Consider the following 15,607-nt stretch of genomic DNA (forward strand, 5'->3'; position numbering starts at 1 on the left):
TTTCGGTCTGTGACGCGCGAGTATACGGGTGATTTTGTGATTTGTGATTTTGCGCGCGAGTACAGGAGAGTTAAAGATAACTGTGGCCGATTAGAGTTCTCTCGGTTACCTTCTCAGGTTTCCCAAAAATAATTCATTTTACATTTTTTCGTCTCAGGTTACCTAAAGATTTCTGCCGCGTGTTAAGAGATGATCTTTTCGGAATTTTGTTTAGTTTTTTTTTATCTGTATTATAGTTTATTATCGTTTAGTTGATAGCTCGTGTTCACATAATCACATCACTTACCTCAGTGAATCCTGATTCTTACCTTTTCTCACTAACAACTATCCCTTCCATGATAAACACTAGGGAACCACGCTATAGAGGCGACCCTTCAGGCTTCGGGCGGCGAATATCATACTAACATTCCTTCCCTTCCACTGGTGACTGTAAGGACGTGGCCGGCGTCGTTATTGACCATTTAAAGCTCGAATCACCGAAAATTGCACAACGAGAATGATTTGCTAGTCCCAAGCGTCATTCTGTGTGTTCTTTGTGCAATTTGGTTGGTTCAGGTCAATCACGGAGAGCAACTACGAATTGTACAGTCTACCCAAGCTCAAGCTCAAGCAAGTTCATGGGTCCAATCGCAGAACTGTTCATTGATTGATCTTCTATTCGTCTCCGTTGAATTTACTTTTTACTATAAAATTCCTAGTATTTCTAACAAAACTCATCATTATAATATCAGATTATTTTCAGACACAATTTTTCAACCGCATGTCTTTGAAATTGCTGAAAATGATGGACTCAAGTAATTCAAATAATATTACCTTGAAAATGTGATGTCTCAATGAACGTTATGTCGTTAAGAAAGAAGAACTAATAGTATATAAATTGCAAGCCATTTTGTTCTATTCAATCACAATTTCTTTCGTTTGAAGTGTATACAGCTTTACACACAAACAGATAATCATTTGTGATTGTGTTTATAAGAACGATTGTATATAACTATTATTCTACTCTTCCTAACAAAAAACCATCGTCGTTGTCCATTTTATTCAATGGTTGCAATTTATTTTTATTTGAGAACATCCTGAGTGTCAAATATATTACGTTCTGTTGTTAACACTTAGGCTAAGAACTAACAATTTTCGTCTTTTGAGCTTGTGACTGTGTTGTAATATGGAGAACGGCACTCTTATCAAACATTGACAAGTTTCTCGCCGAGGAAGGTGGAAGTGTTTATTTCCAACCTGATTCAAGATCAGAACCCATACTTAAATTCCAGATCTAGATTCGCATTTCATTTTGGATGTTTGTTTTGTGAATATTGGCCAGATTTAGTTTTTTTTTGTTATAAAATGGAAAGTCAGACAGCTAGACAAATTCATATTACATGTTCTTAATATTTTAATACTACAATATTTCATATTATATCAGATATGAACGAAACCGATTAATTTTGAACATGAGAAAGATTATTTGTGTATAACTGGATGAATTAATAAGAAAAGAAAGCTCATATCATCTCATTGTGGTGCTGTTCTGCATCAAAACAAATTGAATTTGAGATATTTTTTTAAAAGAATTGAATATGTCGATTCGTTTGAGGAATTAGTCCGAAGTACAGGTCGAGGTGCTCCCTTGGCCGAGTGGTTAGCGTCATAACTAACATGCCGGGTGTTCGGGTTCGATTCCCGTTCTGGTCGGGGGAATTTTTCGTCAAAGAAATTTCCTCCGACTTGCACTGTGATCACGCGTATTCTAGAGCTTGCCACTCAGAATGCATTCAAGGCGTGTTATTTGGCATAGAAATCTCAACTAAGTACTAATAAAAATGACGCAAGTAATACTACGTTGAGACGGCGAAGTTCCTCTAGGAACGTTAGTGCCATTGAAGAAGAAGAAGACAGGTCGAACTCGATTATATACAGACTCCATTATACACTCGACGAAAAAATTAGAGGGACAGAGAACAAAGTCGAAAATTTTGAGCGATTTTTATCAAGGTGTGTGTAGGTGTAGGGGACAACAATACCGAGAAGAAATAAAAAATCGTTTTTTCTGTTCTCTTCAAAGATTTTGTCGACCAACACACATTTTAGCTAACCTTTTTTTGTCGAGTGTTTATGATCGGTTACATGCAATTTTAGACTCGATTATATACAGTTCGAAAAAAACTAATTTTTTTATATTTCAAATATGGCTTATTTCAGGAAAAATCTAATACAGGGCGGTTTGGATTATATACAGTCTCAGTCGCCGGTTTTATGGAAGAAAGTTTACCTGTTGTAGCAAGATATCATAAAGCCTTTTCTAAGGATCACACCAACGGACTTGGTAGTTTTTTTTTTATCTGTATTATAGTGATTTTCAACTCATTTGGCTGGTTCGTCACTTTTACTTCCATTTTTGGAAGAATGTCGGGAGTGAGAATTGAACTCGTGACCTTCAGCGTGAGAGGCATGGATGTTACCACTACGCCAGATCGCCTCCGGACTTGGTAATCTGAAAAAAGGAAATGGTCAATATAGAACCGACTCCCAGGAAACACTTAGAATCATGATGAAAACACACTTCCCAATCCAATTGACTTCCGGACACGCACAGGTCTTCAATACAGCTCAATCTTGTCCAATCAGAGACGAGAATAGAGCTAATGAATTGGCTAGGGCAGTCTTTACGAAGCCAAGGGTTGAGTGGGCAGTAGATTCCTTGAAGCCCTTTAAATCTCCAGTACCAGACGGGATTTATCCGGTGCTGTTACAAAAGAGCAAGGATATCACTGTCCCTCTTCTAACGGAGATGTTTAGAGCTAGTACGGTACTAAGCTACATTCCTAGTAAATGGCGAGAAGTCCGGGTTATATTTATACCCAAGGCTGGTAAACGCGACAGGACGGCTCCCAAAGCATATAGACCAATTAGCCTAACATATGTCATCTTAAAAATGATGAAAAGGTCATTGATTTCCATATCAAATCATCATATTTGAACAGGATGTCATTGAACAAATTTCAATTTGCCTACCAAGCAAATAAATCAACTGAAACAGCGCTTCACACGTTAATTTCAAAAATAGAGAAGTCTTCTGATGCTAAAGAAATGCATCCTACAACTCTATAAATAAAGCCATGAAAAAATGTAGTTTTGACATGTGCATCTCCAACAGGATGCATGCCATGCTAACCAACCGACTAATAACAGCTAAATTACGAGGATCTACTCTAACAATGAAACCTTCTAGAGGTTGCCCTCAAGGAGGAGTTCTGTCTCCTATGTTGTGGTCCCTAATTGTCGATAATCTTCTTAATAATCTAGCTAATTTAGGATACGAAGACATTGTTTTTTTCTGATGGCATAATCATCTTAGTGAGGGGTAAATGTGAGTATACTATTTCCAATAGAATGCAAACAGCCCTTGACTACACACTCAAATGGTGCAACTTGGAAGGACTTAATGTTAATCCTTCCAAATCAGTCATAAGAAATAAAGAAAGTATAAGATTCCACCTCTTAGATTGGGAGGTGTACAATTGGAGCTTTCAAACCGAACCAAACATTTAGGTGTCATGCTTGACTAAAAATTAAATTGGAACGACCAACTGGAGTATGCAATATCTAAAGCCCAGATTGCGCTCTGGAGTTGTAGTAGTATATTCGGGAAAAAGTGGGGACTAAAATCGAGAATGATTCACTGGATTTACTCGGCAATTGTGAGACTCAGAAAAAGCTCGATAAACTACAACGTCTTGCATGTTTATCAATACCTGGAGCAATGTCCAGCGCACTCTCCAAAGCCCTAGATGCTCTTTTATACTTTCTACCCTTGCACCAATATGTGCAACTTGAAGCGGAAAAAGGTGCTCTCAGGTTGAAACGTTATACGTTTTTCATTATACGTTATAACATTTTCAAGAAGGAGATCTCACAGGGCACTTACAAATCCTGAAAGATTTTCAGCTGAACACTATAGTATGCATGAATGAAGACTGGATGGAAACAAAGACTAACTTCAATGTTCCCTTCAAAGTGATTGAATCCAATCGCAACGAATGGGAAGAAGGTGGTCCAAAACTCGTCCAAGATCACTGTTTTATACCGATGGATCTAAAATTGGTAAATCTACGGGAGCTGGGATAACTGGACCAGGAATCGACATGTCAATTCCAATGGGACAGTGGCCTACAGTTTTTCAAACAGATATACAAGCTATTCTAAAATGTACAAATATTTGTTTGGCTAGAAAATACAGGTATGCCAATATCTGTATCTTCTCAGATAGTCAAGCAGCTCTTAATGCAGTCAGTCAAAGCTAGTTTGGGAATGTATTATATCCTTAAAACAACTAGCTGCTGCTAACGAGGTTAACCTATACTGGGTGCCCGGTCACTGCGGTATAGAACGTAATGAAAAAGCCGATCTCTTAGCAAGATTAGGATCTTCAACTAAATTCGTCCGGCCTGAGCCATTTTGTGGATTGTCTACATCATGCATGACATCTGAGCTCAAAACCTGGGAAATATCAATGATTGAAGTCAACTGGATGGCTCTATAAACACCAAGACAATCCAAATTATTCATTACACCTTGTAACAGAATAACACGCAACCTACTCAGCTTGAATAAGACAGATTTGAGAACACTATCCGGTCTATTGACCGGACACTGTCGGACCAGGTATCACCTTAAAAAAATCTGAAAACTGGCAGATGATTTCTGCAATTTCGAAGCTGCAACTTCGGAACGTTTACTGTGTCAATGCAGTACACTAATTCAGCGAAGACTGCGGATTCTTGGAAAGGGCATTCTTATGCCTAACGAGATTTGGTCTGCTGAACCTAAACAGGTAAGGAACTTCATAAAGGAAGTTATACCTTCAAGGGGGGATATGCAAAGTCCTGGTGCGACTATCACTTATTCCCTGAGTGATGGATCGAACTGACACTGCATACATAGCAAACTGGAGTGCATTACAATAGATCAAACTAATGGTCGCAGTGGTACAATGCTCCTACAAAAGAAGAAGATACACTATCGTAAATAAAGATGTTTCAAAAATTAGTCCACTTGGGGTTTTCCAGAATATATTATTCTTTGAAAGTTCGCTGCTTTTTATCCGTTCGATCGACATCTCATCTATTACCAACGAATGAGATGTATTTAATTGAACTGTTTATAAAAATACCGAACTGCGTTTCGAGTAAACATAAGACGAAAATTAGAGACCCTAGTCGTTCTTATCATTTTTGGAAAGCTGATGGTGCTTTATGAAACAACTCTTTTTTTTTCGAAATACACCCAACAATCCTCCATCCAAGATCGAAGGTAAAGAATGAAGACCGACTCTACTCTCAGTAGCTTCGGTTCGACTAGAACTGCTTCGGCAGTCGCCGTCAACAAAAAATTAATTGACTAGCGCTGACTAGCGAGGATGACTGATAAACTAGTTCAGTTGGCGGTTATTCCAACTGACGCGACTAATGAATACAAATTTGCCTCTTCATTCAACTGACTTTAATCCACATTTCTACCCTCCTAGGAACGAAATTGTTTCCGCGTACGCAATCTTATTTTTACGTTCATATAGAGAGGAAAGAAAACATGATTTCTGATGCAAAAAAGTAGTTACCCCATCAATGGACGGTTTATTGTCTACCCATCGTGAACTCAAACCAACGAACTTTGACATTTATCAAGTATGCTATAAAGGTCCTCGCGTTCGTATTAGTGAATATCGTGCAAAATAGCGCACACACACTGCACGCTATTTTATACGTGTGAGTAATTTTCGTGTACGATACAAAAACATCTAGCTCATCTGTAGCGTATGTCAAACCCAGGGGTATGACTAAAACGTCAAATCCCTCATACTGCCAGTGTACCCAATATTGTTGCGGTTCACTGACATTTTGGTTCTGTCAATTACTGTTGTTTACAACTCGGTCCGGTTATATAGTCGAATAGTGGCTAACTTTAAACTCCATGTTAAATGTGAACACCTCCATGTGAAACCGAAATTTGAAAATCGCTCATGCAGTTAGAAATAAAGCATACTATCTCCGTGATTTCAACGATTTCAATACTCGCAAATGATATGTTGGTAAACAAATGACGCCATATTGATTTTGATTTTGGGTAGCCTATAATCAATTGATGTCTAACCCCTGGTCAAACCACGTTGAACTAAAACATCGATGCATGAATACAATATACATGGGAGAGAGAGAGGAACGAATTCGTTTTGGGAGATGTCACTTCAAATTGCAATGAAGACAATTTGAATGGGAAGAATGAAATGATATAGTCGAGTCGGTGGAGGGAGATAGCGACTAAACTATCGGTATCGACTGTCCAACTGCTCAGTGGAACAAAAGGAATTACCTTACGCTGAACGGCGATAGTGTATAGTTTACCATGTGTATCGATAAGATAAATTTGTACATAGTTTTAATTCAGCTCTGACACAACTTAAAAATGCTAATAAGCTTAGACTCAAATAACGAAAGGGATGAAAAAACCCTCGCAATGAATCGTCCATATACTTACATACGAGACGTGGTTTCATTGGCATGAAAAATTATACCTCACAATTTTATATAATTTTGAAAAGCTCAAATGTTAAGGGTCAATCCAATATGCTCTCTTATTCGCCACCAACAAAATGTTTCTTCATTTATTTCAAGACCACTGGTTTCTACAAAAAAGTCTTAATTGAAGAAACCACGTTAATTGGCCGGAGAAGTGAATTGAGACGTGACAGTCATCATCATTTTATCATGTATCACTTTTGAAAAACTACAATATCCCTTCCGTGAACCGCTGACAAACTTTGATTTTGTTGAATTAATTTATGCGTAACCTTCAGTTTCCTCAGCACATTTATTGGCTTTTCGTTGGTTGTAAAATAATTTTCTCACAAAACACTAGCTACCTACGAGAGTCAGAGTCGCTAGTAGAACGGTTTCGTTCTTTTGAACAGAACACCCAAAAAAAACACTAGTCTCGATTGGGTCCTCGAGCGAGGATCGTGTGCTGTGTGTGTTGTAAGGGGCTTGAGTGTTCCGAAAACATTGGTTGGATATTTTTTGTTACTGTTATTCTAAACGCATACTGTGCGAAGAACAGTGACGGGGGAGCTACTTAGGAATACGAACACGAACACATCATCCAAACTGGTTAGCTGTTTTCCTAGTCAGCAGACGGAGAGTTACAAATTGCATTCAGAATTTGGCAGAACAGGATTCCGCGGTGGGTTCTAGAGAACAGATTTATACTCATAAGTTAGTCCTGGACCAGTGATCCTGAACCTACGGAGACGATAGTTAGGTATCAGTTGTTTCTCGATGCTGCCCGTACAGGAGTGCGTTTAGTTTGTGAATAGCAAGATGTTAAAAAGTCTGTTTTGTGTCGCTACTACATACGAACGGTGGAAATGGAAGAGTTTGGAAAGTTTAACGGTGTACAAGGTGATCATTTTACGAGCGTTGTTGGAAATTGTTGCTACTCTTCGGACATGGTGCAGATTGGAAAGATTCAGCTGGGAACATTCACTGCAAGAGGTAAGCATCAGAGGCGATGCAGAAGAAAATGAATGTATTTTGTGGCAGGTCTGGATTTTCGATATACGATAAAAATCATTAGCGTCATTTTTCTACATATTACTTATTTCTCAGCTGTCGTACAGTCATCCATTATTCTGAGTCCATGTAACTCTGGTCACTCAGAATCCGGAATCACCGGTTTAATCTTAGTTATAGTAGCAGGGTGACTTGGAATGTGAAAAAAATGAAGGAATGGTGGGATGAAAAGGCCGCTCAAGCTTGAAAAAAAAAACACTTCAAATATGATGCAGTTCACAATCTCGTCAAAATCTCATCGGAATAATTAAAAGCAAATTCTTGAAAGGGTAATAAAAAAGTGTAATAACTTTGGGCACCTCTACACTTTTATTCTATCAATATAGTCAAAATAGAATTTATCTCATGATCGAAATGCATTCAAAATTTATTTAAAAATAAACTACCTGAAAAGGGTAAGAACAGTGTAATCTATTTCATCTACGAAAAGTGACACAATATTCTCCAATCTCGATTCTGAGCGGAAGCATAGATTCTTTGTCTATTGGAAATATTTAATATTTTTGTTGGAAATTTCTAGGCCGACCTCGTATTCGTTCGTTCAAAAAAATAATTATCGAGAGGAATGTCGTTTAACCGACTTTAAAGCAACACATGATATGAGCGATCGATGGCAGTTATGCAAACTTACATTCTGTCAAATATATTGTGGGAATTTGTTTTTTTGAAGAACCTGCTTTATTCATCATCTAAATTTATATTATCACCTTCAAAATAGGTCCCTTCTGAAGCACTACGCTTTTTTCAACGAACAATTCGAATTCGTTTTCATGTCTTCAATGCTGTCGAAACGAGTCTCATGAAGCGGTATTATGAGTTTCGGAAATAGGTAAAAGTCACACCCATGGCTCGTCGCTAGTAACTATGCGTTGAGTTAATGTTCAAGCATATCTTCAGTCACTTGATCGCGATGAAATTTCTGAAGAAAATTGAGCTTTTTTAGCACTAGTCGTGCTGCGACTTTTTTCTCAAGCCCAAAATATCAATCAAAATATGACGAACAGGTTAGCTCTCTTAAACTCAAATGAGTTCACCGAATGTAATCTGCAACATTTTCTTTTCAACGTTCCGGACCGGTAAATTTTGTTTCAAACACAAAATGTCATACAATATTTTTGACCAATAGAATTATCGATAGCGAAAATCGCTGAGCCAAATGGTCAAACAACTAAAACTAAACAACAGATCACGCTCAAAAAAATCCATTAAGACCACTGACAGTAGTGGACTTTGATTTCTAATTCAGATTTAAAATTACCAATTCCCGGTATATATTTGACAGAATGTATATTAGGGTGCCAATGAAAATGGTCATCTTGAATTTCATAAAGGTAACCCCATAAAAAATGTTCACCACCTCGAAAAAACACCCTATGCAAAATATCAGCTCAATCGGACTTAAGGGAGAGCGGCGCAAAGCGGTCAAAGTTTGAGTTTTATGAAAGTCTAAAATCACCCAAGGGGGAGTAAAGGAAATCGGGGTTTTCGTTTTTTTTTATGCCAAATGTCTTAAAATTGCATGAAACGTCGTGATCTAGTGTCATCTCGATTTTTTTTTGTCAAAAATCAACACTGAGTTTTTTTTCGGAATACGTGACGAAAAGTATGGTTTAGGGTGCCAATAAAAATAGTTATCTCGATTTTTCATTCGGAACTTGCTGTGAAACGTTGATTTGCATGATGATATACCCTATGCAAAATATTAGCTCATTCGGACTTCATTTACTGATGTCGCAGACGTTAAATTTTGAGTTTTTTGAAAAAATCCCCTGAAAGAGGGGATGACAATTTTTTTTTAGATAACTGTAAATCTCGACGTGTCATGCAATTTCAAGACATTTGCCACCAACATTTTTTTTTGAAAACCCTTCTTTCAGTAAAGGATCTATTGTACGATTAATAAGAGTCGCTTTTAATTATTCACTTTTTGACCCCGAAAAACTGAAAAATAACAAACCACCTCAGGTTGTATACTTAATTTTGCGATTGACTGTATATTGGCCATTATTATTTATAATCTTTCGTCATTTTTCGTCATTTTTTTCAAATGATTTCGTCTATTCTTATGACTTATGACTTATTCTTACGACGAATAGTTTCTATCAAGGGTGTTCTGCAGATATCGAACCAAATGGTAGTGAAACGGTGCACAATCCGGGCTATAAGGTGTATGTATCAAAACCTTCCAGCCTAACTCCCTCAATTTTTGACGTATAATCAAAGATCGTGTTATCATGATGGAGACAGCACCTTTACTGTTAATAAATGCCGGTATTTTTTCCTAATCACTTCGTCTGTCGTATTCAGTTGTGAACAATAGTGCTCAATATTGATTCCTTTTTTTTATAAATTTTTCATCGCCCATGATGATTCGCAAGTTGGAATACGGGGTAAGTTTTTACTAGGAATGATGGATTGACGTGATATATTAGGTAGGGAAAAAAGTTTTCCGTTACTTTCTTGATAGCTGGTTTCAGTGATCAATATCTCGCGTAATATCGATCATGCAATTCCAAATTTAGGCTCGCTGTAAAGGTGTGATTTCACACTAAAAAAATCCTTTGCTGTTTTTTGTTTGTTCCTTTCAGTTGTAAGTTACAGGGTGTTAACAATGGAAGTCAACAAAGAGAAAATTCGGTACATTTACATTTTACACTTTTCCTTTTATTAAGGCAAAAATGCAAGCCAGGCCGCTTCAATTGTGAATGGTATTTATGGTGGCGATACTGCAAGAGTAAAATGCGTGCACGTCAATTAATTTAAAAAATAATTTTTTTAATTTTTTTTTTAATTTTTTTTAGTGCAATACACTAAATTCAGATCTCTACTGTCAACAAAGGGACCGTTTGAAGCTAGCGATTGACCAGAAATGTCCAGAATTGGACAAAAGAACAGGCGTTGCGATCCATCAGGATAACGTTAGGCCACACAATTCCGAGAGCTTGATTGGGATGCTTCAATGCTTCCACCATATAATCCGGACCTGGCACCAAACGATTGCTACCTGTTTCTCGCATTGCAAAATTTCCAGAGTGATAAGAAATTGGGATCAGGAGAAAGTTGTAAAAATCGATTGCTAGAGTTTTTCGCCATTAAGGACCAATATTTCTATGATAGGGACATCATGAAACTACATTTATAAAGGCAACAAATTTTCCAACAAATCGGTGCATATTTGACCCAAATCGGACAATCCAAAGCATTTTAAAAATAGTTTGGAATTTCACCCAAAAATAATGGATGTCTTTTTCCCCAACCTAATATTTTTGATATATATTATGACAGTCATTACAAGAATATAAGAATCCCTCAACGCAAGTCGCGCCTTTGTTTACTTATTCTCGTTCGTGAAATCAAAACAAACATTTTTGCGCGCTGACACTGATTTTTTCAAAATATCTTTAGAATTGCACATCATAGGGATAACCAAGTGTAGTGGTTTTGAAAAATACACTGAAAAATATTTTTTCTTATAGCTCTATTTCAACTCAGTTCATGTTTTTTTCGACCCTGGGGTAAGATGAAACCAGTGGAAATCGACTATTTTTCGAACTTTGTTGCATGTGCCGGACTTTATTTATCGGTGATTACTGTATGAATGAATGATGATAAATAAAAAAAATAAGAATAATTCATATTGGGTTGGAGAAAAAAAAATGTCGTATATTTTCAATATATGGCAACACTTAAACATATCTTGTGTTGTACTTATCGCATCAGGTCATACTACACGGCTATTTAAAGACGACAATCTGTACTACAAGTGTCGTTTTGACAGTGTTGTGATTGTCCTTTTCAGTCTCAATTTATAGCGCGTCAAAGATGGAGACCACCAAGCATGAAATTCGCTATATTTTACGTTTTTACTACCTGCGAGGTAAAACTGCAACGAAGGCGGCCGAAAAAATTCGTGTAGTTTATCGACCGATTTATTGGATCGATTTCGATTATTGGAGTTATTGGATCGATTGGATTCCAAAAAAAAGCTGGATGCATGGGTGCCACACGATTTGACGCGAAAAAATCTTTTAGACCGAATCAACTCCTGCGATGCACTGCTGAAACGGAACGAACTCGACCCATTTTTGAAGAAGATGGTAATATATGTACCGTTTTTTCTCAAATTCCGAACACTTAAGCTTTGATGACCATTAAACAGTGTCTCAATTATCAAAATGGTACTCTTTCGCGGAATTAAATTGATTTTTGGATACAATAGAGCCTTCTTTTTTATTTGACTACAATAAAATTGATTTACAAATACATATTTATAGTGAAAAACCAAAAATATGTTTAATCACTTTTGTCTCAAATTCCGAACACCATTTTTGTCAATGACTCATATTCTGAACACTTTTGTCTCAAATTCCGAACAGCAAAAATGCATTTTTTCTAAATCATATCTTTTGAACTACTGCACCGATTCGTATGATCGATATAATTTTAGTCAAATTAGCTAGCTTTAGCTTTTTGGAAAAATGTTATACTCGCAAAAAAATTGGATTTTGTTTCCGTAATTATCGATTGTATTTGTTTTTCATAGTTCACATGGTTTCTGGACCAAGAGCGCGCTATATCGGTATCAATACCTATAAATGATGTTAAAATGAAGTTTATAACCACAATAATGTCAAGGTTTTGATTATTAAATTACTTATAACATTAAAGTTCAGTAAATTCACATTGAAAAATGAGGTGTATGCAATTTGAATCATGCGTAGAAACTTGATTCATACTCCGAACACTAATTTTCATGAAGATTTCTGCATAAACTATCGTTTTTTTATCCATTCATTGTAGATTCGTACAAATTCTAGCACATAACATGAAAACAACAAAAAATAGTTGAAAAAACTAAAAAACTGAAAAATTCACGATGCTTGTTTTTTACAGAATTTGTAGCAAAATTTTATCATTGGTTTTTACTGTCACTTTTTTTGCAAATGCTCAATATAATATATTATAGACTATATCGATACCTGTAAATGATGTTAAAATGAAGGCTAGAAGAAAAAAAAATTCAGGGTTTTGATTATTCAATTATTTATAACATTAAAGTTCCGTAAATTTACATTTGAATTTGAAGTGTTCGGAATTTGAATCACGCGTAGAAATTTGATTCATACTCCGAACACTACTTCAATATTAATTTTAATGGAGATTTCTGCATAAAATATCATTTCTTTCACCCAGTTATTGTAGGTTCTTACATTTTCTAGCACTTTACATGAAAATAGCAATCAAAATAGTTGAAACAACATTTTTGCAAATGTCTAATATTATGAATTATAGGCTGTATTGATACCTGTAAATGATGTCAAAATGAAAGCCTATACCTCAAAGAATGTCTGTGTTTTCATTATTCAATTATTTATAACATAAAAGTTTAGTAAATTTATATTTAAAAATGAAGTGTTCGGAATTTAAGACTGTTCGGAATATGAGACAAAACGGTATATTTGAATGATTCCATAAACCTCAACAGTGGCCATTTTCAGAGGCTCTTCTCAGACATGAAATAGTCTAAAATAGTATTCTTAATGTTAATGTTTCGTATATTAATTCCTTGTATTTAGTGTCCATTTCGCGTGTATCAGACTACTCCCTAACATCTCACATATACCAAAACTTTTTTTTCAAGTTGTTTTTATGTAATTCCTTAAATTTAGTGATTCATGCAAGTCACACTGCTCCGATGTTATTCGAGCTCTGATTTAATAAATTATGGAAGAAAAGAATAACGTACGAATGTTGTACTAGGGACTGATCTCAGAATATAAGTGCAAAAGTTTCAGCATGGTGATAACTGGAGTAGAACAACTGAAACATATTAAGTTTGTGAAAAATGTTTTCCGTTGTTTCCACTATATTTCGCTCCTAACATGTACTCAGCGATTGTCATTGCCAGCCTTAATCAAGTCTCATTTATCGAATGTTCATTCTTTCTATCAATTATACACGAATAAAATGAACTCCAATTTTAACACTTTAACCTTGAAATTACGGTGGAAGGCCCCTTTCGATGATCAGTTTTGAATTTCACAATTGACCTTGACTATCATCATCTAGACCGGTTTACTAGCACTGCTATTTGTCCCGAAATTTACTATTTCACTGGCAACCACTCCAATGAGAAACCTGTTATGGGGTCACTTGAGTTGAGTGTGTCTGCAACAATGCGGCCGAGGATTTTTTCCCGAAACAGAAAGACTGATAAACATAACACGATTTGGTTATGATTTATCAACGACGATTGGAAGGGAGCCGCTGGTATGGGTCATTGTATTCGCATTTTCGAATGCAAATCTTGCATCTCATAAGCCTACGTTCGACCGGTTATTTTTTACTTTTGGTTTATTATGCACAATCTCAATTCAACCTGAAGCTAAAATGATGAACTGTTTATTATTTTGTTGTATTTTCACGATATCATGATCCCACACCTGTGCATCTAAAATTCATGAAAACTTTGAACCCTTATTCTGCAACTTCCAATATAAATTGCACTTAATCTAGTTGAGGCAAAGCGCAAGAAGTCTAGAAGACAATGTAACCAATTTTTTTGTTCTAGATTGGATGGACTGAAATAACTCTTCCATTTTTCGATATTCTAATGTCTCCAAACAACCTATCTACTTTTAGAGATATATCAGCGGCCGACCACAGAGCGAAATTGAGATGCTGGTGACGGCGAAAACAGGCGGCGCCACTCCACTGCTGATTGCCTGCCGGAACGGTCACTTCGACGTAGTGCAGTATCTAATCAAGCGATGCCACGCAGACGTAGAACAGCCCGGATCAGGTAAGTGTCTGTGCCGTCTAGCGTGGTGTGAAAATTCACTCTCTATATGTGATTTTTTTTTTCAGTGATATTTGACGGAGAGACGATAGAGGGCGCTCCGCCGCTATGGTGCGCCTCAGCTGCCGGCCACACCAGCATAGTTAAGCTCCTAGTCCAGCACGGTGCCAAAGTGAACAGTACAACCAAGACCAACAGTACGCCACTGCGAGCGGCCTGTTTCGATGGCCATTACGAAATCGTCAAATACCTAGTATCACATGGTGCCGGTAGGTGTCTCTGCTCCTATGGATCCGTACATTTAATTTGTTTGTTGAAATTCTTATATTATTCGACATATGCCAGTTACTTCCTGTGTTTGTTGACAAAGTCAAGTTGAAATCATGGCGTTCAGGAATTTCGACGGATGGCTCAATGGAATAACAGGTGCATTAATTTTCCGTTCATTGTTTGTTTGTGGGTCAGCCCAGGCCAGTTCCTGACGAACGGACAATTTTTTCCGTTAACGACGTTGTCAAGTTGAAAATGAATTGAATAATAGTTTCTACCATCGGAGGTCCTACGATCCCAAGATGGTGATGGTGAACGACGAGATTTACTGTTATGTTGAAAAAAAAATTGTTTTTCCGTCTGAAAAGACGATTTCTGACAATTTTTTTCATGCAATTTTAAGACATTTGGCATTAGTTAGTCGTGATCGTTACGTAACTAAATTCCATTTTTTCCTAAATAAATTCACGCGCTCCTATATCCTTGAGCAGCTAGTTTCAATTGTGGAACCGAATGAGGTGTGTTTTTGAGTCAAGATGATGAAGCACGTGTTATAAAGAGGGCTTAACAGCAGCCAGGGAGCAGATACCGATAAATGCATCTCGAATGTCACGTTGATCTACCGCATCATGATTTTATCATGACTGCCAAACAGAAACTTCTTCCGTCTGTTATCGCAGGATGCCAAAAAGGATCTAGGGTATTCTTGGTCATCATATTTCGTCAAAGCAGAATATATTGAGTCCGCAAACTCCCAAATCGATGAAGCGGAATTAGTACGATATTAATTCGAGTGGTTTGTCATCACTTATGGGCATCCCAGTACCTTTTGCAAGTAGTGAAATGTGACAACAGGAATTGCTGCACTGAGCCGAGGATTAGTTACTTTTGTGTAAATCAACATCAATTCGTCGGT

The 15,607-nt window shown here is 36.8% G+C and overlaps 1 protein-coding gene across 3 annotated transcripts in view; it reads left to right on the top strand.

Annotated features, from left to right (window-relative positions):
- Positions 1-15,607, top strand: part of LOC129775996 (protein fem-1 homolog CG6966) — a 134,387-nt gene that overhangs the window by 102,937 nt on the left and 15,843 nt on the right. For 2 of the 3 annotated variants that reach the window (XM_055781337.1, XM_055781340.1), the window contains exons 2-3: positions 14,265-14,430; positions 14,490-14,690. In XM_055781337.1, the coding sequence (XP_055637312.1) occupies positions 14,265-14,430; positions 14,490-14,690 (367 nt within the window). The remainder of the gene's footprint in view (positions 1-14,264; positions 14,431-14,489; positions 14,691-15,607) is intronic. The other variant, XM_055781338.1, reaches the window with a different exon arrangement.

The sequence above is a fragment of the Toxorhynchites rutilus genome, chromosome 3 (genome assembly GCF_029784135.1).
Source record: "Toxorhynchites rutilus septentrionalis strain SRP chromosome 3, ASM2978413v1, whole genome shotgun sequence".
NCBI classification, from domain to species: domain Eukaryota; kingdom Metazoa; phylum Arthropoda; class Insecta; order Diptera; family Culicidae; genus Toxorhynchites; species Toxorhynchites rutilus.